We start from the raw sequence: 22,648 nt of genomic DNA, 5'->3' as shown, positions 1-22,648 counted from the left end.
TAAGAAACGATGATCATGCATCTATGTGATGATGTTAATAATTACCGATTGCATATGTAGAATGGTATGATTTCTAAATGTTGGGTTAATTTCTTTTTTTCCGTTAATTAAAAAAAAAAAAGAGAAGGGGTAATTGGAGCTGAAGGGATACAGACTGTGCAACAGGACTGGATATAAAAACTCAGAAATGGACAGCACAATACTACCTAATTGTAATGCAATTATGTTAAAACATTGAATGAAGCTGCATGTGAGGTATAGGTTTTGTTTTTCTCTCTATTATCGTTTTAATTCTTATTCTGTTGTCTTTTTATTTCTTTTTCTAAATCGATGCAAATGTACTAAGAAATGATGAATATGCAACTATGTGATGATATTAAGAATTATTGATTGTACATGTAGAATGGAATGATTTCTAAATGATTTGTTAATTTTTTTTAATTAATAAAAAAAGAAAAAAAATTGATAAAAAAAAATCAGTAATGTTTCTATACACAAGCAACGACCTAACTGAGGAGACAATTAAGGAAAAAATTCCATTCAAAACAGCAACTAAAAGAATCAAGTATCTTGGAATAAACTTATCTAGAGATGTAAAGAACCCATACACAGAAAACTAACATTGCTAAAAGAAATCAGAGAAGCTATAAAGAGATGAAAAGCTCATGGATAAGAAGGTTAAATGGAGTTAAGAGGTCAATTCTACCCAAATTGATCTATACATTCAACACAATATCAATCAAAATTCTAACAACCTACTTGGAAAACTTGGAAAAGCTTGTTATCAAATTCATTTGGAAAGGAGAGAGACTTTTAATAACTAAAAATATCCTAAAAAGGAAGAACATTATCAACAAAACAGAAAATGACAAGTGCTGGAGAGGATGCGGAGAAAGAGGCACACTTATCCACTGTTGGTGGGAATGTCAAATGGTGCAACCACTGTGGAAGGCAGTTTGGCGGTTCCTCAAAAAGCTGAATATAGAATTGCCATACGACCCAGCAATACCATTGCTAGGTATCTACTCAAAGGACTTAAGGGCAAAGACACAAACGGACATTTGCACACCAATGTTTATAGCAGCGTTATTTACAATTGCAAAGAGATGGAAACAGCCAAAATGTCCATCAACAGAAGAATGGCTAAATAAACTGTGGTATATACATACGATGGAATATTATGCAGCTTTAAGACAAGATAAACTTATGAAGCATGTAATAACATGGATGGACCTAGAGAATATTATGCTGAGTGAGTCCAGCCAAAAACTAAAGGACAAATACTGTATGGTCCCACTGATGTGAACGGACATTTGAGAATAAACTTGAAATATGTCATTGGTAACAGAGTCCAGCAGGAGTTAGAAACAGGGTAAGATAATGGATAATTGGAGCGGAAGGGATACAGACTGTGCAACAGGACTAGATACAAAAACTCAAAAATGGACAGCACAATAATACCTAATTGTAAAGTAATCATGTTAAAACACTGAATGAAGCTGCATCTGAGCTATAGGGTTTTTTTTTTACTATTATTACTACTTTTATTTCTTTTCTCTATGTTAATATTTTATATCTTTTTCTGTTGTGTTGCTAGTTCCTCTAAACCGATGCAAATGTACTAAGAAACGATGATCATGCATCTATGTGATGATGTTAAGAATTGCTGAGTGCATATGTAGAACGGTATGATTTCTAAATGTTGTGTTAATTTTTTTTTCTTTCTTTCCGTTAATAAAAAATTTTTAAAAATAAAAAAAGGAAGAACAAAGTGGGAGGTTTAATACTTCCTCATTTTAAAGCTTATTATAAAGCCACAGTGGTCAAAATAGCATGATACTGACAAAAAGATAGAAGTCTCTGATCAATGGAATCAAATCAATAGTGCGGAAAGAGATCACTAAATCTATAGTCAACTGATCTTCGACAAAGTCCCCAAACCCACTGAATTGGGGCCAAATAGTCTTTTCATTAAATGGGCATAGAACTGGAAATCAATAGCTAAAAGAATGAAAGGGGACCCCTACTTCACATCCTATACAAAAATTAACTCAAAGTGGCTCAAAGATCTAAATATAAGAACCAATACTATAAAACTCCTAGAAGAAAATATAGGGAACCATCTTAGACTTAGTAATAGGAGGTAGCTTCCTACACTTACACCCAAAGCACAAGCAACAAAAGAAAAAACAAATGGGAACTCCTCAAAATCAAATGCTTTTGTGCTTCAAAAGACTGTCAGAAAGGTAAAGAGGCAGCCAACTCAATGGGAGAAAATATTTGGAAACTGTGCCGGTTTGAAAGGATTTATGTACCCTAAAAAAGTAATGTTCCAATCCTAAACAATCTTGTGAGGGCAACAGTTTCTTCTAATCCCTATTCAGTACTATAGGTTGGAAACTTGATTAGGCTGTCTCCATGGAGATGTGACTCAATCAACTGTGGGTATTAAACTTGATTACATGGAGACAAGTCTCCACCCATTCTAAGTGGGTCTTGATTGGGTCACTGGAATACTATAAAAGAAGAAGTATTCTGGAGAAAGCTTCAGAATGCCAAAGAACCACAAAACAGAAATTGCCTTTTGAGAATGAACGATGAGAAAGCCACAGCCGAGCTGAGCAGAGACACAAGGCCAAGAAAACCAGAGGCCACAAGCCAGTGACCTTTGGAGGGTCTGAGAGAGCAGAAAATGATGACACCAGAGCCCACGCCACCCCTGGGGGAGCTTCATTAAACAAGACGCCAGAAGAGAAAGCTAGAAGACTTCGCCATGTGCCCTCACAGCCTAGAGACAAACTCTGAACATTATCGGCCTTCTTAAACCAAGGTATCTTTCCCTGGATGCCTTAGATTGGATATTCATATAGACTTGTTTTGATTTGGACATTTTCATGGCCTTACAATTGTAAACTTGCAACTTATTAAATTCCCCTTTTTAAAAGCCATTCCATTTCTTGTATATTGTATTCTGGCAGCCAGCAAACCAGAATACCACATATCTGATAAGGATTTGATATCCGGTATGCATAAAGAGATCATACAACTCAACAACTAAAGAACAAACAACTGAATTATAAATTGGACTAAAGATATGAATCCACATTTTTCTGAAGAGCAAATACAGATGACTGAAAAGCACATGAAGAGATGCTCATTTTTTTTTATTAGCTATAAGGGAAATGCAGATCCAGCCTACAATGAGATACTACCTTACACCTATAAGAATGATTGCTATTAAACAAACAGGGAACTACAAATGCTGGAGACGATGTGAAGAAATTGGGATACTTATGCACTGCTGATGGGAATGCATAATGGAAGCTGCTGTGGAAGACAGCTTGGCAGTTCCTTAGAAAACTAAATATTGAGTTGCCCTCTGACCTGGCAATTTTGGTTTATATACAGAAGAGCTGAAAGTAGTGTCACGGACATTTGCACACCAGTGTTCACAGTGGCATTATTCACAATTGCCAAAAGATGGAAAGAATCCAAGCATCCATCAACAGACAAGTGGATAAACAGAATGTTCTGAAGCATATGACAGCATGGATGAACCTTGAGGACATAATGCTGAGCTAAATAAGCCAGGCACAGAAGAATAGATACTGTATAATTTCACTTTTATGACCTTAGTAAAGTAAATCCAGAGACTTGTATTAGAGAATATAGGGGACTTAGAGATGCATAGAAGAAAGAGAGGGTGAACAGTTAGCTAATGAGATTGAACTTAAATGTAAGGGAATGGATAGAAGTGAAGGCACTTCATTAGTGGATCTGTAAGTAACACTGCCATATTGAAGTCATGTCGATTGAAGGGGGTTGTACAGAGCCATGTCTCCCACCGCTTAACACAACAAATACAAATAATTTCTTGTTTGAACTATTTCAAAGGTATGAACCTTGTACAAAGAGTAAATAATATCAGGGTATAGGGGCTATGTTCACCAGGAAGACATCAACAGTACCACAGCAATACCAGGGGTAAATAATTGGGATGGGGATGCAGAGAGGACAAGAGTTAAGGGGAGGTTTGGATTTTCTATTTGGTGAGGGTGTATTTATCAGTTATCTTTCTCTTGGGAACATGAAAATTATCTAAAATTGAGAGTGTTGATGATTATACCACTAAATGAGGATAATATGAGACATGGGCTGTTGACTTTGGACATTATACATGACGCCCAATGGATGGAGCTGGCTGAAGGATACACTAATTGAGAAGTAGAATGGCAAACTGCGGTATATACATATGACTGAATATCATGCTGCTACAGAAAGGAACGAAGTTGTGAGGGAGGCAATAACGTGAATGAACCTGGGGGACATTAAGTGATAAAAAAAAATAAGCCAAAAACAAAAGGGCAAATATTGTATGGTCTCATTTAGAAACTACTTATAAGAAAATCGGGGCCTAGATTGTAAGCTCTTATAGCAGTTACATTTAGTCCAGAGCTGTAATGGTTATTTCTATATTCTGAGAAGCTGTGTAATTATAAGAATAACCTGGTACTTCCCTGGAACTTTGGGTGCCTATGTGACACCTAAGGCTCAGAGTAGGTATTTCGCAGGTCTGAAAGTCAGCGTTGTCACATAAAACAACTGTTAACGGAACTGAAAAAGAGATCAGACTTCCAATTAGATAAGAACGAAGCTGATCAGGTTGGGACTAAGATAAATCAGAACACAGGCTTAAGGAGGTAATTGTCTGTGGTTTAGAACTTCACCTACTCTATGAGACCAGAGGAAGAGAAGTCTACTTTGTACAAACCCTAAGTTTTCTGTAGCACATACTATAATTCAACTTGAATGGATAGATCACTTAAACAACCCAAACACATGGAGCCCAGAATGGGAATGAGGGCTTGTAATTCTGTATAGCTTAATGTAATGCCAGGATATATCTCAGAGTATGTTGAGCAGGTAATTAAAAAGTATTGGCAAAGTCCCTTGAGGGGTGGGAGAAAAAATATGGAACTATTATACTTTACCACCGGGGTACTGATACTGTCTCAAATATTAGGGACTCCCAAGTCAACAGGACAAGCCCTTGATCTTTAGGCTTGTTCTTGTGAAGCTCATTCATGTAGCAGAGAAATTAAGCCTACCTATAGTTATGTCTAAGAATTACTTTCAGAGGACCTCTTTTGTTGCTCAGATGTGGCCTCTCTCTCTCTAAGCCCAACTCGGCAAGGAAAATCATTACCCTTCCCCCTATGTGGCATATGACATCCAGGAGTGAAAGTCTCCCATGTCTAACAGTTTGTACACATATGATAATTTGGTATATGTATTTTTCTGCAACTTGCCTTTTCCACTCAACACAAAGTCTGGAACACTCAACACAAAGTCTGGAAGTTCTTTACATAGAATACCATTAATAACATTTGTTGAGGCTTACCATGTGCCAGGAATAATTCTGAGCAGTTTATATGTATCCTAATCCTCATAGAAACCCTATGAAATAGATTCTCTTGTAATTACCCATGTTATGGATAAAGAAACTAAGGCTCAGAGAGTTCAAGTAACTTGCTAAAAGCCATTATACCAGAATTTTTTAATTTTATTTTTTTATTAATTTTTAAATTGAAAAAAATTACAAGAAAGAAACACAAACATTCTTAACATATGATTATTCTGTTCTACGTATATAATCAGTAATTCACAATATCATCTAATAGTTGCATATTCATCATCACGATAATTTCTTAGAACATTTGCATCAATTCAGAAAAAGAAATAAAAAGACAACAGAAAAATAAAACGAAAACAAAAAAAATTATACATACCATACCTCTTACCCCTTTCATTGATCACTAGCATTTCAAACTAAATTTATTTTAACATTTGTTCCCCCTATTATTTATATTCCATATGTTCTACTCGTCTGTTGACAAGGTACATAAAAGGAGCATCAGACTGAAGGTTTTCACAATCACACAGTCACACTGTGGAAGCTACATCATTATTCAATCTTCATCAAGAAACATGGCTACTGGAACACAGTTCTACATTTTCGGGCAGTTCCCTCCAGCCTCTACATTACATCTTGGATAACAAAGTGATATCTACTTAATGCGTAAGAATAACCTCCAGGATAACCTCTCAACTCTGTTTGGAATCTTTCAGTCATTGACACTTTATTTTGTCTCATTTCACTCTTCCCCCTTTTGGTCGAGAAGGTTTTCTCAATCCCTTAATGCTGAGTCTCAGCTCATTCTAGGATTTCTGTCCCCTGTTGCCAGGAAGATCCACACCCCTGGGAGTCATGTCCCACGTAGACAGGGGAAGGGTGGATAACACCAGAATTTAAACTTGGCAGATGGTCTCCAGAGCCTGTGGCCTTAATCACTATATTTTTCCATGTAAGTACTTGAACACCTAACTTATTAAAAGAAATTGCCCAGAGGAGCTCAAGCGCTTCCACATAATGGTCATGCCATAATTCAGTCATTCCCCAACTGATGAACATTTAGGTTGTCTACGATTTTTTGCTACAATAAATATCATTGCACAAATCTTAATAATGTTATTAGGTGCCTGAAGCCGAAGAAAAAAAGGGAAGGAATTTAAAATATTGGAAAGAGAGGGAATAGCTAGTGAAATGAAGTCTAGGTTCTATAAGAGATGGGACTGGAGGGTATCCTAACTCAGCCAGAGGGATTAGCTTCAAATGGGGGAGAACAGGAAGTGCAGGTGAGTGCGGACACAGATATTCCAGTGAGGTGGGGGCAGGGGTGGGGGGCATCAATTGAGGGTTCATATCTGACGGCCTCAAATTTTTATTCTGTGACTCAGGAGGTGAGAGTGGGTTGCCCGGTGAAAGCGGCGTCTATGAAAAAACTGTGAGGTAAGTGATGAAGGAGGGACCCTGGGGAGAGTTTAGGAGAAAACTGGCCAGGCAAATAAAGACCCATTTCCCCTAACCTCACAGATGAAAAGAAAATAAAACATCTTTTTGCGCTGCTGGCAGCCCCTTACAGGACCAAACAGCCAGGCCTGAGCAGCAGCGGGAGGCCGAGGCCAAGCTTGAGCATCTCCGTGGATTTCCACTTCCTGTCCAGAAGAGGGCGCCAACACACCGACCCAACTTTTCACTCGCTTTCCCACAACCCAGGCCTAGATTCCCTATTTTCTCTTCCCGAAGGTGCAAAGCCTTTGATTCTAGGAGTAAAAAATGTCTTTTGTGAGTTAGCCATATTTGAAGGAGGAGAAAGTCTTTGAGTAGCCCAAAGGCTCACATTTGCAAACAAAGAATTTAATTATGCTTCTGAGCGCTCATTTCTCTTACTTGTTTTGGTCATGAAACCTCCTCAAAGAAGCGACAGAAGAGTTGAATACAAGACCGCCATCACTCAGTACCTCTGGTGTGGCCGGGGATGCTTCAGGCGCTGCCTCATTTCCTCCTCACAGCCACCTCGAAGTTGTCATTAGTATCTCATTTTGCAGACTAATAAACGGAGTCTCAGGTTAAAGAGGTTACCTGATGACCTTAGGCCGGAAGTACCCAGAAGGCTCCGCCTGACCTCTTGCTAAGCTGCGTTTCTATTGGATTTGAACTCATTACCCATCATTCAACAGGGCTGTGCTGGGAACGCCCATCCTGGGGAGATGCTCTAAGGAGCGGAACCCATGCCAGGTAAGTTTGGAAAAGCTGCAAACCTTCCCTGGGCATATCAGCATACTGGAGAATCTGAAGAGTCAGGTAGCAAAGAAACCTGTTGTTCAAAACCAGCATTCCTCAGATTTGTCCAAGAACTTTTTTTTCTCACACCAGCCAACATCCACAAAACATACGTTGTGAAATGCTGCAGTTGGCCCTGCCCTCATGGCAGGGAGGGGATTGGTGGTCCTTGGGTAGCTAGGTGGAGACTGGAGTAGAGGGAGAGGTGAAGGGTGAGCAGAGCGAGGCAAGAAGACCAGTTAGAACAGTTAGGAGATTCCTCTGCCCCTGGCCTAACAGGGCAATGGCCATGGAAGGTGAAAAGGAGGGGACAAACTGAAGACCAAATCAGGATATATATTGACGGTTTGGCGGACGACAGAATTAGACATAAATGGGAGGCGTGTACCATGGTTTCTGAGTTTTGGCTGGAGCAACTGAACAACTTGTGGATTCCCCAAGATGAGGAGCTATGGAGAAGAGTTTTGGATTTGAGTTGAGATGTCTGCAAAACAGTCATTTGGAAGTGAGAAACATGGGTCTGAAACTTAGAGAGAGCTTGCAGCTGGAAATACAGATTTGTTTTAAAATAGAATTTTATTTTCTAAATCAAATTATTTAAATTTTATTCATATTATGGAAAAAAGGAAATACATATAAACAAAAGGATAAAAACTAAAATCACTAAACAAAAGCTGAAAGCATAATTCCATTGCTCAGAAATAACTCCTGCTAACATCTTTGGAATATACCTCATCTTTTTCTACCTTTTTTTATGCATCTAAAAGTAAATTTAAAGTTTTGGATCAAATACTATATATGGAAATAGGGATTTGACATTTCAGGGGTAGTTGGAAGAAAAGGAGTTTACAGACAGAAAAGGAAACCCAAAAGAGGGACATGTTGCAACAGGAAGCCCAGTTTCTGGAAGGAGGAAGTGGTCATGGATAGAGCAAGTAGGGTGAGACCTGAAGTGGACATTAGAGCAGCCAGTTGAGAGGTCACTGGTGAGTGCAGTTTCAGTGGAGTGGAGAGAGGCTAACCCAGATTATTATGGGATGAACGAATGTGGGGGAGGGGAATGGGGCAACAAGGGGATTTCTTGGGTGAAGGATCAAGGGAAGGTTTTGTTGTGTTCAGAACTAGATACTTGAGCCCTGTAATAGATAGTCTGCAAATACTGCTGGGAACACCTCTCATCCATGTATATACCTCTTACCAAGAGGTAGAGTCTGAGTCCCCTCATCTTGAAACTGTTCTGCCTTCATGACTTGCTTTGACCAATAGAATTGGCATAAGTGGTATTCCAGGTCTTCCAAACTCAATCTTTAAGAGTATTGGCAGCTTCCTCTTTCTCCCTCTTGGAAACCAGCAGCCGTTCTGTCAGGAAGTCTAGGCTATCCTACTAGAAACATAGGCCATGTGAAGAGATCCTGGAAGATGAGACCCCACATGGAGAGAGAAGTTTTCTTGGACATTTTAGCTTCAGACAGGCTTCCAGATGAGAGAAGTCACATGAGTGACCCCAGTCAGCATTGCATGAGGTAGAAGAACTGCCCAGTGAACCCAGAAAATCATGAGAAATAATCAGTTGGTGTTTTAAACCACCAAGTGGGGTCGTTTGTTACTCAGCAGTAGATACCTGAAACAGTACCATGTTTATGGACTGAGGGAAAGGGCCCTGGGGAGGAAGCCAGTTCATGGCAGAAGAGGATTAACAGATGGAATGAGTTTGTCCAAGAGACCAAAGGGCTGGCCCTGGGTAGAATGAGGGCTCTCTTACTGTGACACAGCATAGCAAAGGATAATATGCCATAGAAGTGTTACAAGGTGGGAAGGGACTGAAGCTGGGGACTCGCTATTCCTTCTGCTTCTGCTTTCTTTGTGGACAAAGAAGGGGGGTCCTAATTAAGAGTCAGGTACCAGGATCGGGTGGGGTATAGGTGAGCTCTGGGGCTTGGTTTCATGAGAAAGCCCACCAACAAAAGCATGAACCCACAGGACACAGAGCACCTGGCAGGCCTGAGTTCAACTGCCCTTTTGGATAAATAGTGCAGTGGACAGAAGGACACAGAGCTGTAGGAGATTTTGATTCACATCCTGATTGTCTGTGGCTGGTCCTGTGACTTGGGGCAAGTGACTCCCCCTCTCTAAGGGTTGAACTAAATTAGGATTCTCAACCGTTATTGGGTCATGAATTCCCTTGACAATCTAATAAGAGCCCACAGATATAATATTTTAGATACATAACACATAGTTTAACTCTTCTCCACCCACTGGAACATAAACTCCATAAGAGTAAGGTTTTGTTTTTTTGTTTTTTGTCTGCTTCATTTATTGCCATAGACTAGAAAAATGCCCCAAACGTGGCAGATACTCGATAAATACTGATGAATGGATTTGGGGAGGACACCCCAACCCTCTCCCCCAGCACATGTACGCCTGAAGTTAGCCCAGGTTCAGAACCCAGGAACAATATGAATTCTTCCTGTTCTGACATTCTCAGAGTCTGAAATGAAATTCCACCCCATGCCCTCCCCCCTGTGTGGATTGTGTCACTCTAACAAAAACAAGCAAAACCCCACCCCTGCAGTCAGAATATTTGCATGTCCTGATGTCCCTGATGTGAGGGTTACACTTGTTCCTCCCAAGGTGAGTATTGAGGGGAGCTGGGGCACTGCTGCTGCGGGGCAGGGAGACCCAGACCCTCTCAGGAGCTGCCACACCTCACACTGTGGGTTGGTAGGTGGGGTGGGGGTAGAGATTGGGGGATTGGGAATGGCTGTGTCAGGTTTCAGAGCTCACCAGAAGAGGCGTGGCCGAACCTCATCATCGGCTGTCTGGCATTTTCCCACAGGGAGACATGGGTTTCGCCCCCTGGGGGCTCTTGATCTACTGACACGTTCCTGCAGCCAAAGCGCCTTTCCTGACAACCCCCCATTAATCCCTGAGAAAGGGGGAAGCTCAGCGGTACCCCGTAGTCTCTCCTCTCATACCCCGCCCCCCAACCCCACTTGGAAAAAGCATCCAGAGACCTCTCCCTTAACCCTTTTGACTCTCCATGAGCTCCTTAACCTCTGGTTCCGTCTCCACATCTATGAAACGGGCATAGTAATACTGACCACAAAGGGCTGCCCTCACAGATGCCTGACGCGGCGCTTGGTCCCTTCCTGCCCCTTCCCTGACCCACCCCAAGCAGGTGTCCAGGCCGGGCCTCTGCCTCGGCTCCTCTCTTGGGGAAATGATACAGCCAGATTAAAACAAAAGCAAAAACAACCGACGAGAAGCAATGGAGGTCGTAATAATAGACGGGACCAAAGTTCAGGGGTCGTGGAATTGACTTCAGAGTCTGGCCCTGGAAAATTGGAGGTGGGGGTGAGGGGAGCCCCCAGCCTTTCTGCTAGTCCGGCTCCTGGCGTGACCCACCCGCGGGATTTATGCGCATCTCTCTGGCCTCCGGGCTTTGCGCTCCCAGCACCTCTCTTCGAGGTCCTGGCTCCCATTTTAGCTCATAAATCTGCTTCACACAGAGGGTGATAAATCACCGGGCCATCGGGGGGACCCCCCAGCTCCCTGCCCCACTTCTGAGAGAGCGGGGCGGGGCGGGGGGGCGGTCGCAGGAAGCCGCTGGGACGGGGTGGGAGGGGCCGCGCCCCAGGCCCGCCCACTGCGGCATGTTAATTACAGGTCAGTGGGGCCTGATTTATGGGCGGGCGGGCTGCGTCCTGCGGAGGGGCCCAGCACCTAGGGGAGCCAGAAGGGCAGAGGGTGCGCGGGAGACTAGAGAAGCTCGCGGATTCTAAGCGTCTTTTTCAATGACAGCCTTGATAGTAATAAACTGTAGCATGTTTATATTTAAATAAGATATAAACGTCATAGTAGCAGTAGCTGATAGTTATTGATTCACTGTCCGAGCTGTGCTTAACACTTTATTAATTCATTCATCAAGTAGTTATTGAATACCTATTAGGTGCCAGGAATCTTACGTATTTTATCTCATGAACTTCCCCAAACAGCTCTGCTTATTAGTCATTATAGTTCCCATTTTGCAGATGAAACCCAAAGCAATTAAGTGACTTGTCCAAGGTCACATAGGCCAGTGAGTGGTGGATCCAGGACTTACCCCTGTCCAGCCGTCCCCAAAGCTTAAACTTTTTCACTAGATGATCTTGCCTCTTTGCTATGGTTTGCTGTACTGTCATCCTGCTGCACCTGTGAGCTGTGTAACCCACGGCAAGTGCCTTAGTCTCTCTGAGCCTCGGTTCTCATTAGCAAAAGAGGAGCTCTGCCCTACCTACCTCACAAGAAGTTATAAGGATCAAAGTAAAATGAAGCTTATGAAAGTGTTTTTAAAATCATCTGTAAAGCTCTGTAGGAAGCATATTTACTAGGTAAGGTGATGTTCGGTAACTGTAATATATATATCCTCAAATCTCAGTGGCTTAAACATAAAAGTTTCTTGCTGAATTATCCAGGTCGAGTGTTTGTTGCCAGGTGGTTTTCCTGGGCGACCTTCACCAGGCAGTGATGAGAGGCCAAGATCCTTTCCCACATGTCTCTACCATCTTCAGCTTGTGATTTTCATGGCTGTACTGGGAGTAGCCTCTGAGGTGTGGAGACTGCATATAGGAATTTCTTATGGGTAGGCTTGGAAGGGGCCTACATAATTTCTGCTCATATTCCACAAGAGAACTCAGAAACTGCAGGAAAGGCTGGAAAACGACATTTAACTTTTGTATTCATTATCTATTGCTGAGTGCATGGATGGTTCAGTGGTAGAATGCTCCCCTTCCATGTGGGAGACCCGGGTTCAATTCCCAGACCACGCACCACCCCACCTCCCCCCCCAAAAAAAAACTAGATACATCAACTATTGCTGTGTAAAAATTACCTCAAAGCTTGTTTGCTTAAAATAACTATTTATTAGCTCACAGTTTCTATGAATCAGGCATTTATGAGCAGCTTAACTGCTCCTCCTTTACACGTGTGGAGTATACCTGTGAATCCTAGAACGTTTTCTGCAGCCATTTTGCCACCATGAGGAAAGTCATCCTGAGAAAGAAACACACATGGAAGTGAGCAGAGTTGAAATAATCACAGAGGAATAGTCATGGAATTAGACAAAAGGATTCTAGAATTCCCATGGAAGTATAAAGAGCCAGTAACACCCCAGATAATTCTGAACATCAGAAAGAAGGTGGAGGGATTGCCCAACCAGACAGGAATTAAGCAAAATGGCTAGAGATGACATAGGAGGGCTGTGGCTTTACAAATCATTGGAGACAGAATAAACTAATCAACAAATGGAGTTGGAAAAATTGGCACCTGGGTTCCAATAATAATGAAAACAATAATGACAACAATTACCATAATAATGGCCACATGTAATGATTGTATTGCTACCTACAAAGTGCTAGAAATGTGCTTGATTTATCTCATTTTATCCTTGAACCAGCTTTACAAGGTAGAAATTATTTATTATTTCCTCTTGATAGATGAGCAGACTGAACCTCAGGGTGGCAGAGATGGTTCTTTGACACTGCACATAGCCCTCAGCCTCCTGGGCACTGGGTTGGAGCCTGGTGCGCCCCACTCGCCAATAGCTGAATCCTGTCCTGAGAATTCCTGGCCCTGAGCAGCCAGGAATAGAGGATGCCTCCTAGGAGGCAGAGTCCTCCATCCATACCAAATCACCCCTGGCATCACTACACTTCCCCCGGCCCCCCCCCCCCCCGGCAGATCCAAGGCCGATTAGACCCTAGTTAAAAGCACAGGAGCCCTTTGTCATTTATTTATTGAGAAGGCAATCACCAGATCATTAGTGGGTGGAAGTGATGAGTTTGGTACTGGGAAGGGTGGAAGGAGGATGCTCTTGGTTATCTGGTTGATTTATAGCTGCAGCGATCAGGCTGGCTGGGAGAGGAGAGAGGCAGAAAGAGGAGATAATATTCATGGTATATGAGGAGCCAGGCCCTGTGCTGAGAGCTTAACATCCACTGTTTTATTTAACTCTCAAAATTCAGATGAAGCTGTACTATTATAATACCCATTTTACAGTCAAGGAAACTGAGATTAAAGAGAGGCTAAGCATCTTGCCTGAGGCTACATAGCTAATAAGTGGTGGTCTTCTTCCAGAGCCCAAATAACCATGCTGCCAATCAGTGCTACAGGCACGGGGCAGTTGCGTGCAGATGAAGGTTCAAAATATATTCTGACTTCAGACCAAGAAGGAAGCAAACTGTTAGGAAGTGCCTGATTGAAGGATGTTCCTCTTTGGGCTAGCAGTGGGGCAGGGGAGAGAGCCAAATGTGTGTATGAGCTTGGGAGAAAGTACCCTTGAGGAATTGTCTGCCAGAAAGAGGATAACAATAATAAGTAATATTATTAAGCACTTACTATGTGCCAGGCATTGTGCTAAGGGTTTTCTGTTCATAGTGTCATTTAATACGCACAACTCCCCTCTTAAGGCAGTTACCATTATCATCTCCATTTTATAGATAAGGAAATTGAGGCTCAGAGAGATTGAGACCCAGGTCTCAAAGCTGGTAAATGGCAGATACAGCGACTTGTTTGGGAATAAGAGAGGAGGAAAAGGATGGCTTTTTACCGTCTGTTCTGCATCATCAGGATTCTTGGTTGTAAATAACAAATCCAACTTCGTTCACATTAGCAGAAGAAGCTATGGGGCAGCCCTGGGGTGGCGTACAGGACTAATGGTCCCCAGCCTCATCTCCCATCAACTTTGGTGTTGTATTTCATTGTTTGGCAAAGTCAGATCACTCTCTTTTTCTCATTATATATGATGGTTTATACTTCAGGCGTTGGTACATGCTGTTCCCTCAACTTTCCACTCCTTCTTTGCTGAGCAAACTCCTTAGAAATCCAGTTCAGGCATTAATCTCCTCTGTAAAACCTTTCCTGACCCCTCAGAGAAGTTCATACTCCATCCTCTGTACTACTTCCAAACTTGAATATTCATTTATTTCATGATATTGAAATCGTTTGTTTACAAGCCAGCCTTCTTCCCTAGATGGCAAGCTCCACAGGGTAGGAATCGTATCAGTTTGTCATCGAATTTTCAAGACCTGAAAAACAGTAGAAGGTGCTCAGTTAAGTGTTTAGCTTAATTGGCCAAGAAAGGCTTGCTGAAGTCAACAGCAGATGAATGAAAGAAGTGAGTTTCGGTGGTCTGGGAGTAGGGGACAGTGAGAACCAGACTTCCAGTTTATTATGCCAGCTGAGAGCGGAGGCAGGGAGTGCTGATTCCTCTTTCAAGAGGCTGGGAGATGAAAGAAAGGAGAGAAGTCATCAATTCCAAGATGTACTCATCTGGAGTAAGCAGGCTAAGCATACTCACGTTTCCAAGGAAAGGGCCAGTGGAGGGGGGAAGCTGAAAAAACTGACGGAGGGACAGTTGGTGTGGAAGGACCCCAGAAGCGATAGCAGGAAAGGAGAAAGAGGAGGGCATGACGCCCAGAGCACAGGCAGGGATACCCGGTGGTATGGGTTGAATTTTGCCTCCCCAAAAGATATGTTCAAGTCCTAACCCCAGTACAATAGAACGTGACTTTATTTGGAAATTGGGTCATTGCAGGCATAATTACTAAGATGAAGTCATGCTGGAGTAGGGTGAGCCCTTAATTCAATTTCAATGACATCCTTATAAGATGAAGAGAAGACACACAGACTGATAGACAAGAGGGAAGAAGGTCATGTGAAGACAGAGGCAGAAAGATGAAGTTAGACATCTATAAGCCGATGAACACTAAAGATTGCCAGCAAACACCAGAACTAGAAGAGGCAAGGAAGGATTCTCCCCCGCCGACTTCAGGATGGAATGCCACCCTGTTGACAACTTTTATTTCAGTCCAGCAATAATGATTTTGGACTGCTGGCCTCCAGAACTGTGAGACAATATATTTCCATTGTAAGCCACCCAGGTTGTGGTACTTTGTGACGGCAGCCCTGGGAAACTAAGCCTTCCTCGGGAGGGAGGAAGGCTGCTAAGACGAGAGAAAGGAGAGGGATCCTGCCTGGAGAGCAGTGAGGTGGAGATGGTTCCTCATTCAGCCTACAGAAGCAAAGAATGCGAAATGCTTTTTTTCTTTTGTTTTTAAAGATCCAGGAAGTGAGGGAAGGAAATAAATATTAAATGGCTTCTCATCTCCAGCCAAGTAAAAGCCAAGAACATGGTAGTGGCCTATGAGCCCCTCCCAAAGTTGGCCTCTTCCTCTGCCCCATCTTGGAATTCCTGGAACTTGCTAGACACCCTCCCGTCCCTTTGCACATGCTGTTCCCTCTGCCTGGTAGGCTCTTTTCCAAAATAGCCACAATGACCTGTCTCCTTCGAAGTGTCACATGTCACCTTCTCAAGTGGGCCTTTCCTACCATGTCCCTACCCCTGCCACCCCACAGACACTTTCTATCTTCCTGGTGTTATTTTTCTCCACAGCATTGATCACTTTTGAGTACATTTCTGATAGTACTTATTATATACCATGTTGTCATTTTTGCTGTCCCCACTAGAATGTGTCCTCCAAGCGAAGGGTTTTTGACTGTTCTATTGTAGTGTGTAGAACAGCAAATAAACATTTGTTGAATGAAGAAATGAATGGGGCAGATCCTGAGCTTGAGCCCAGATGTGCCGGGTATCAAAGCCCTTGCCATTTCCCCGACAGTAAGCCTGTCTCTAAGATGAAATGCTGTGGGTCTTGCCGGGAGAGAAAGAAAGCTGGACCGTATGGCCTAATGGAGTTCTCGGGACCCGTGGGCTCCGTTTCTCCTGAAAGCGGGTCCCTCTGTCGTCTGCTTTCTCAGCACGGTGGGAGTTCTTCCTCCCTCGGGGGAGCGACGCCGGAACTTCCAGAAGAAGAGCAGGAATTCCTGAAATCTCTGAATCCAGGCCCAGCCGAGCGGTAATAGGCACCTTCCCGGCTGCCAGCGGAACCTCCTGGCCCTAAATCACTGCAGCCCCTCCCGCCTCCCCTTCCTCCGGCCTCCTTCCTCGCGGGAGAAGCGGTGCTCCGGGCAGGGGCGGCCTGCAGCCGGCGGAGGGGGGGGCGGCCGCAGCTGCAGGTGCCGCGGAAATGGCTCGCCCACCGCCGGCCTTTGAAGTCGGGCCCCGCGCGCCCCCGGCGCAGCGCCGCCACCGAGCCCCGCGGAGGGACAGGCCCGAGGGACGCGCCGCCGCTGAGCAGTTTCATCCGAGGGCCTGGGAAGGGGGGCTGCCGGGGGCGGGGCGCTCTTCTCTGGAGCCCGGCCATTTGTCAGGAGAGCGTGGCCTCAGAGTTATTCATTTGGAGCCGCCCACAGCGGCAGGTGGTCATTTCTTGCAAGTGCGGGGAGGGGATGGGGCGCAGGCGGGTCCGGAGGAGGTTGAGGCCTGGAAATGCCCTGAAGCGCGGGAAGGGGGACGCCTCCGCTGCTCAGCGGAAGGGTGGGAGAGCGGGCGCGGTCCCGCATTGGGAAACTTGTGGCAAACTTGTGGCGTTTGGGCATTTTCTTTGCTTTCACTAGTCTCGTCTTAATGTCGATTGAGAGTTTTGTTAGGAGCTCAGTAGAGATGTCCTCCCCCCCCCCCCCCCCCCCCCCCCCCCCCCCCCCCCCCCCCCCCCCCCCCCCCCCCCCCCCCCCCCCCCCCCCCCCCCCCCCCCCCCCCCCCCCCCCAGTGATTTTCTATTAGTTTTCTTCCTTTTGGACCCATGGTTGTTTGTTGAATTTACCCTCCATTGAATGTAGAGGTGGGATGTTCTAAAGTTGATGTGCAAAGAAAATCGTGTATAGTCAAAATTATCCTTGAAAAGCCTTGCATTACTCATAAAATGCAGTCTAGGAGGCATTCTGTATATAACACTGAACAGTTATTCCTATGCAAGCTAAAATTTAATAACTACTGTGCTAGATTCTGGAAAAGCAAATATATATCTTTCTGAGTATTCCAACAACCTTGCCTTTAAGACAGTTTTTAATTTAGTGGATCTAGGGTGGAGCTGAGAATGTGTGACTTTAGGAGATTCCTGGGTGCTGTGTTTGCCTCTAGGTGATGGAGATGGGTGGCCATTTAAAGCGTAGAACCTTGGCTGCAAGGTTTACTTCCTTCTGTTTTAATATAAGCCTCTATAATTTTGCTCATATTAATACATGTGTTTGTGTGAAAGCCCACAACTCTAGATCTAGCATTTAGTAGGTGCTCTTGAGTGTTTGCTGGATTTAAATGTAAAGCTTGCTTGATTAGACCATTGTGGAATTTTCAGAATTTCAATATCTTAATATCAGGAGTAGCACCATTTATTCAACATTCAGCAAATACTTCCTTGCTCCTGCTATGTGCCAGGCCCTGTGCTAGTAAGTGAGGACACAGAAGTGACCTAGATGTGGACCAGCATCGGTCTAGTGAAGAAAGTACAATACATTCTGCTAAATTCTAAGATGGAATTAAGAAACGCAGAAGAGAAGCCCTGCGAGGGAGGGCTCAGGGCAGGCTTCACAGAGGAGGAAAGGTTAGCAAGCTCTGAGGCTGGTGACCCCACTGCAGGAGCTGGACTTAATCCAGAACTCTTTCTGCTGAACCAGGCAGGCAGGGGCCTGGCTCAATCCCAACACATGCATGCAAGGAGCAGCAGGCTGGTCCTGAATCCCCACAGGCTAGTCCTGGCTCACTAGGAGGCTCTACTGCATAGAGGGAGGCAGGTGAGCACTGGGCCTGGAACTTCTTTCTGGTGCTCTCCCTGGAATCTTAGCATCCGTGTTCAGCTAGGGTCAGCCAGAATCAGAATTAGCCAAGGAAACCCCATGCAGTAACTCTCAGTCCCAGCAGGCCGTTGGTTCAGCTAGTCCAGCCCTCTCCTGGCTTCCAGCCATAGTGGCTCCTGCTTGTCTTGTCTCCATTTGGGGGAGCCTCCTTCTCTCTCCTCTCCCCACCCCTACTCCTGCCTTCCAAATTCTCACTGTATTAGCCTAAGTGGTTTTTTTTAAATAGACTTAGTTGAAACTATTTAACATTTTAAAGGCTTCTGTTTCAAAGGGCAGATTTGGGGCCTCTAATAGCTAAGGGCTATAGGTGTGGGTGTGTGGGGGGGTCCTCAACCAGGAATACAGGTCCAGCCCAGAGTGGTTAAGAGCTTGGTCTTTGACTTGGATCCCCACCAACTGATTTGAAATCCTGGCCCAAGCCATGGCCCAGACCTTTGACTTCGGGCAAGTTACTTTATTCTCTCTAAGTCTCAGTTTCCAGTCTGTAAAATGGGTGTAATAATAGGGCTTTCCTTATAGGTTGCTGTGAGGCTAAGATAATGTATTTTGAAAGCACTTAGTACAATGCCTGCCCTATAATCAGTTCTCAATGGAAGTCAGTGCCAATATTATTAAGATTATTATTGTTATTATTATTACTAAGTAGTATCCTGTCCATGGTGAGACTGAGTTCTTGTAATGCTGAGTCACTGGAGGAAGGGAAGGCCCTGGAAGCAATTTAAGCTTGTTTATCACCCGTCCAGTGGGTCCCCTCAGCTCCTGCATGGCTCCAGGCAGATTCTCACCTATGGGTGGCTGTCCTGGAGATCTATGGGGAAGGCAGGTCCTCTGTCCTTCCCTGGATGGGAGGGTGAGGCTTGCCCATCTACTCCTTCATGAGTCATGGGTCTCTGGTGAACACCACAGGTAAGGTAAAGCCTTGGTCACACTCAGGCTTAGGAATCACAGTCCTCTCAAGATAACCAGATACAGTGTTTCTTGAAGCCCATATTCTACTGGGTTTATATCAGTGAGTTCTCTGAGATTTTCCCAAGGTCATGTCTTTGAAAATGGCAATCAGGTGCCCAGATGAGTTTGGAACCAAAACTGTGCTCCTTCTCACCACACCATTCTGTCCTACACTGAGGGCTGGCTTCATGGGCTTGTGACCTGGGCAGTGACAGAGGGCCCAGGCTTAGAAGGGCCCTGTGCTTGGTTTACAGCTCTGCCATTGCCAGATCTTATATTTTTAATAATTCTGAAAAGGGGCTCCACATATTCATTTCACACTGGGCCCTGCAAATTATGTAGCTGGTACTGCCTACAGTCTTTCCTAGTAAGGATGTTCTTCCTTGCAAAGAGAAGGAAACTGACATACAGAGAGGGAAACCCAATCGACACAAGGTTACATAGCAAGTACAAGGCAGAACTAGAACTAGAGGTCCTGACCCCCAGTTATATGTCCAACTGTATCCTCAATGGAGGCAGTTCAGAAAGGAGCCATTAGGGACAGGGGATGGGGTTGGGGGTCTGGCCCACGAAACTGCCACTTCCACCTGGTCCTTCTGGGGCTCAAAGGCCCACCTTTGAGTTCAGGGGCCAGACATCTCAGATGAGTTTGGCAAGGCCCTGAGTCTCACTGCCCTGAGAAGGCCAGTGACCCATCTCTCTCTAGAGTGACATCGAGGGGCTAATGGATAAAGGAGAGTGGGGACAGACTGACTCATCTTTGTCCTGACCCCTACTCCAGCTCTGGGACCCAGAGAGATGGACTGACATCTGTCACTTGAGCTGGATGGGCAGACATAACAACTCAGATATCCATGATTCACAATTTTTATGTGAAGAATCCTGTGTGAAGTGTGTATATGTGTGATTGTGTATGCTTATGTGGGTGTGTGCTTTGGGGAAGGTGGGGAACATATTTAATAGAGAAAAAAAGCATTCTATTCTAGGTGCTTTCACTCTTTTTTCATTTCACATATATTGCAGATTTGAAAATACAAATGCCTGAAGATGCTTACAATCAGTGGTCAAGATGAACTATAAAGTAATCACAAAGAAATACATACATTCTGTTCCCTGTTACCCTGTTCTCCTCCTCCATGAAGAAATTCCGTTTCAAATAATGGGGTTATTTTATGCTTTTTAGAGAAAAGGATACGAACCACATTCCCATCCCAACCAATGCCTTGGCATTTTGGAGGCATTTAGATTGTGGCTAGGAGTGAAATTGATCTTAAGGTGCTCCAGATAACTCAACTGCTGATGCCTGAAGTTCCACCGTTAGGGGCTCTTAAAGTTTAAGCATTGTTCTCTAGGATTAAGCATTATTCTTTTTCGGAGACCCTGGACACCCAAAGATGCCCCTGACAGGTAACAAAGGGGAGCAGAGGGCAAAAGGCAATCCTTTACATCTTCCTCTGCTGCTGCCTCACCCGGCTCCGCCTTCAGAAGGGGAGCCAAACGGGGGTAGCATAAGGCCCAATCACAACCCAAGCCAGCTACTCAGCCTCGCTCTGGTAGCTGAAAATGCCCAAGGCTAAAGGCCCTTCTTACCTGCAGGGCCCAGCTGTGTCCCCTATAAGAGCTGCTCCTCTCCTATCAGCCCTCCTGGAACAGTCATGCTTTTCTCAATGACAGCTCTCTGACCTCTGGCCTCCAGTACAGGACTTGACAAGAACTTTCAGGGTTCTTGAAACACACCCAACTGGCCATCACTTACAAGCCTATCATCATCTCTGTTGCCCAGAGGCCAAATCTGGCACTCTACCTGGGGTCAGGAGGAAGAATGTGGAACCCAGTCAACCCAGAAGGGCCTGGGAGTGAGGAAGAGGGAGTTCTCTGTGGAGGCTGGAGCACTGCCCTGGGCGTGGCCAGCTGCCCGCCTGGTCCCCATGTACAAGAATCTGCACGCTTCCTTCCTTGCTTGCTTCCTTCCTCTTGGGTCCTCCCTTTCCAACCTACCTGTGGGCAGGTAATAAAGTAGGAGGAGGGAGACAGATGGATGGGGAGGGAGGGGAGCCACGTGGTGCCATAAAGCCCAGCTAGAAAGGGCCCGCCAGGGGAGTGTCCAGCCTGACAAGCCAACGTTCAGAGGGTGCACAGTCAGCTTCTCTAACCGGAGCAAAGGGGCCTGGGAGAAGGCCATGCTCCGAGGTGTGTCAGGACCAGGCCTCAGGGGCCTGAAGGGGGCCGAGGGCCGTCCCGAGGACTTGAGGAACTCTTGCCTGGAGGCCGGGAGGGATTTGGGGGCGCTGAAGCAGAACGGTGCCCCCCGCAGCCTGGGCGAGGCAGAGGAGGCGGCGGGCAGGAAGCGCGCCCGGCCGGCGCGGTCTAAGGCGCGGCGCATAGCGGCCAACGTGCGGGAGCGCAAGCGCATCCTGGACTACAACGAGGCTTTCAACGCGCTGCGCCGAGCCCTGCGGCACGACCTAGGCGGCAAGAGGCTCTCCAAGATCGCCACGCTGCGCAGGGCCATCCACCGCATCACGGCGCTCTCCCTCGTCCTGCGCGCCAGCCCCGCGCCCCGCTGGCCCTGCGGGCACCTGGAGTGCCACGACCAGGCCGCGCGCGCCGCGTACCCCGAGAACGCGGGCTCCAGCCCCCCACGACCCGCGCCGCCGCCCGCCCGGCCCAGCCTCGGGAGCCGGGACGCTGCCTGCTCCTTCGCGCCGCCCGCGCTGCGCTGCGCCGCTTGCTCCCCGCACGCGCTCTTGGGAAGGCCCAGGGCGGCGGCCGAGGCACCCGGCGTGGCCCAGGCCTTCGGGGGAGGCTGGCGCCGATGTCCCGGGCCTCCGTCTGCCGGGTCGCTTCCCTGGCCGCGGAGCTACCTGCGAGCGGGGCTGGGCTACCAGCACTCCTGAGCCGGCGCCGGCGCCGAGGGAACCGGCAGGCCCGAGGGGGTTGGCCCGGCTGGGAGGAGTGGCGGGACGACTGCCTAAACCTCGTAGCTTTGCCAGTGGAAGAAATGCAGAGGCTGGGACCGCCCTCCCCACATGCCGGGTCTGCGGTGGCAGGTGGGAGGAAGGAGCAGGGCCCTACTTGGCTCTTACATTTGGACCCATTGAACTCTTCTCGGAAAATGACCTTTGTGTTTCTGTGCCTGGGCCCTATTTTCTCTTGCTGCCCTTAGGAGAATGGGGGACTTGTGTGTGGCAGTTGGATGGGCCTCCGGTGTGGCTGGCTGGCAGTGTGTGGTCCCCTGCCTGCACTGCTGCCCGGGATCTGTGCTCTGGGACAGGCAGTCAGAAG

General features: G+C 45.9%; 2 protein-coding genes across 2 annotated transcripts in view; one reads left to right on the top strand and one right to left on the bottom strand.

The window, feature by feature from the left end:
• The window catches only part of ABR (ABR activator of RhoGEF and GTPase), a 255,696-nt gene extending 248,237 nt beyond the window's left edge, over positions 1-7,459 (bottom strand). The window contains exon 1 of the mRNA XM_077165429.1: positions 7,292-7,459. Coding sequence (XP_077021544.1) covers positions 7,292-7,304 — 13 coding nt within the window. The 5' untranslated portion in view covers positions 7,305-7,459. The remainder of the gene's footprint in view (positions 1-7,291) is intronic.
• A 5,194-nt stretch (positions 7,460-12,653) lies between these two features.
• Positions 12,654-22,260, top strand: BHLHA9 (basic helix-loop-helix family member a9). Its single transcript, XM_077163091.1, has 2 exons — positions 12,654-13,127; positions 20,387-22,260. Exon 2 carries the CDS (start codon positions 21,544-21,546, stop codon positions 22,258-22,260), a length of 717 nt encoding a protein of 238 aa, XP_077019206.1. The 5' UTR covers positions 12,654-13,127; positions 20,387-21,543.
• The last annotated feature ends 388 nt before the right edge of the window (positions 22,261-22,648 follow it).

The sequence above is a fragment of the Tamandua tetradactyla genome, chromosome 6 (genome assembly GCF_023851605.1).
Source record: "Tamandua tetradactyla isolate mTamTet1 chromosome 6, mTamTet1.pri, whole genome shotgun sequence".
Classification (NCBI taxonomy): Eukaryota; Metazoa; Chordata; class Mammalia; order Pilosa; family Myrmecophagidae; genus Tamandua; species Tamandua tetradactyla.
Note: the sequence above shows the minus strand (reverse complement) of the source record. Positions and strands in the feature narration are given on the sequence as shown.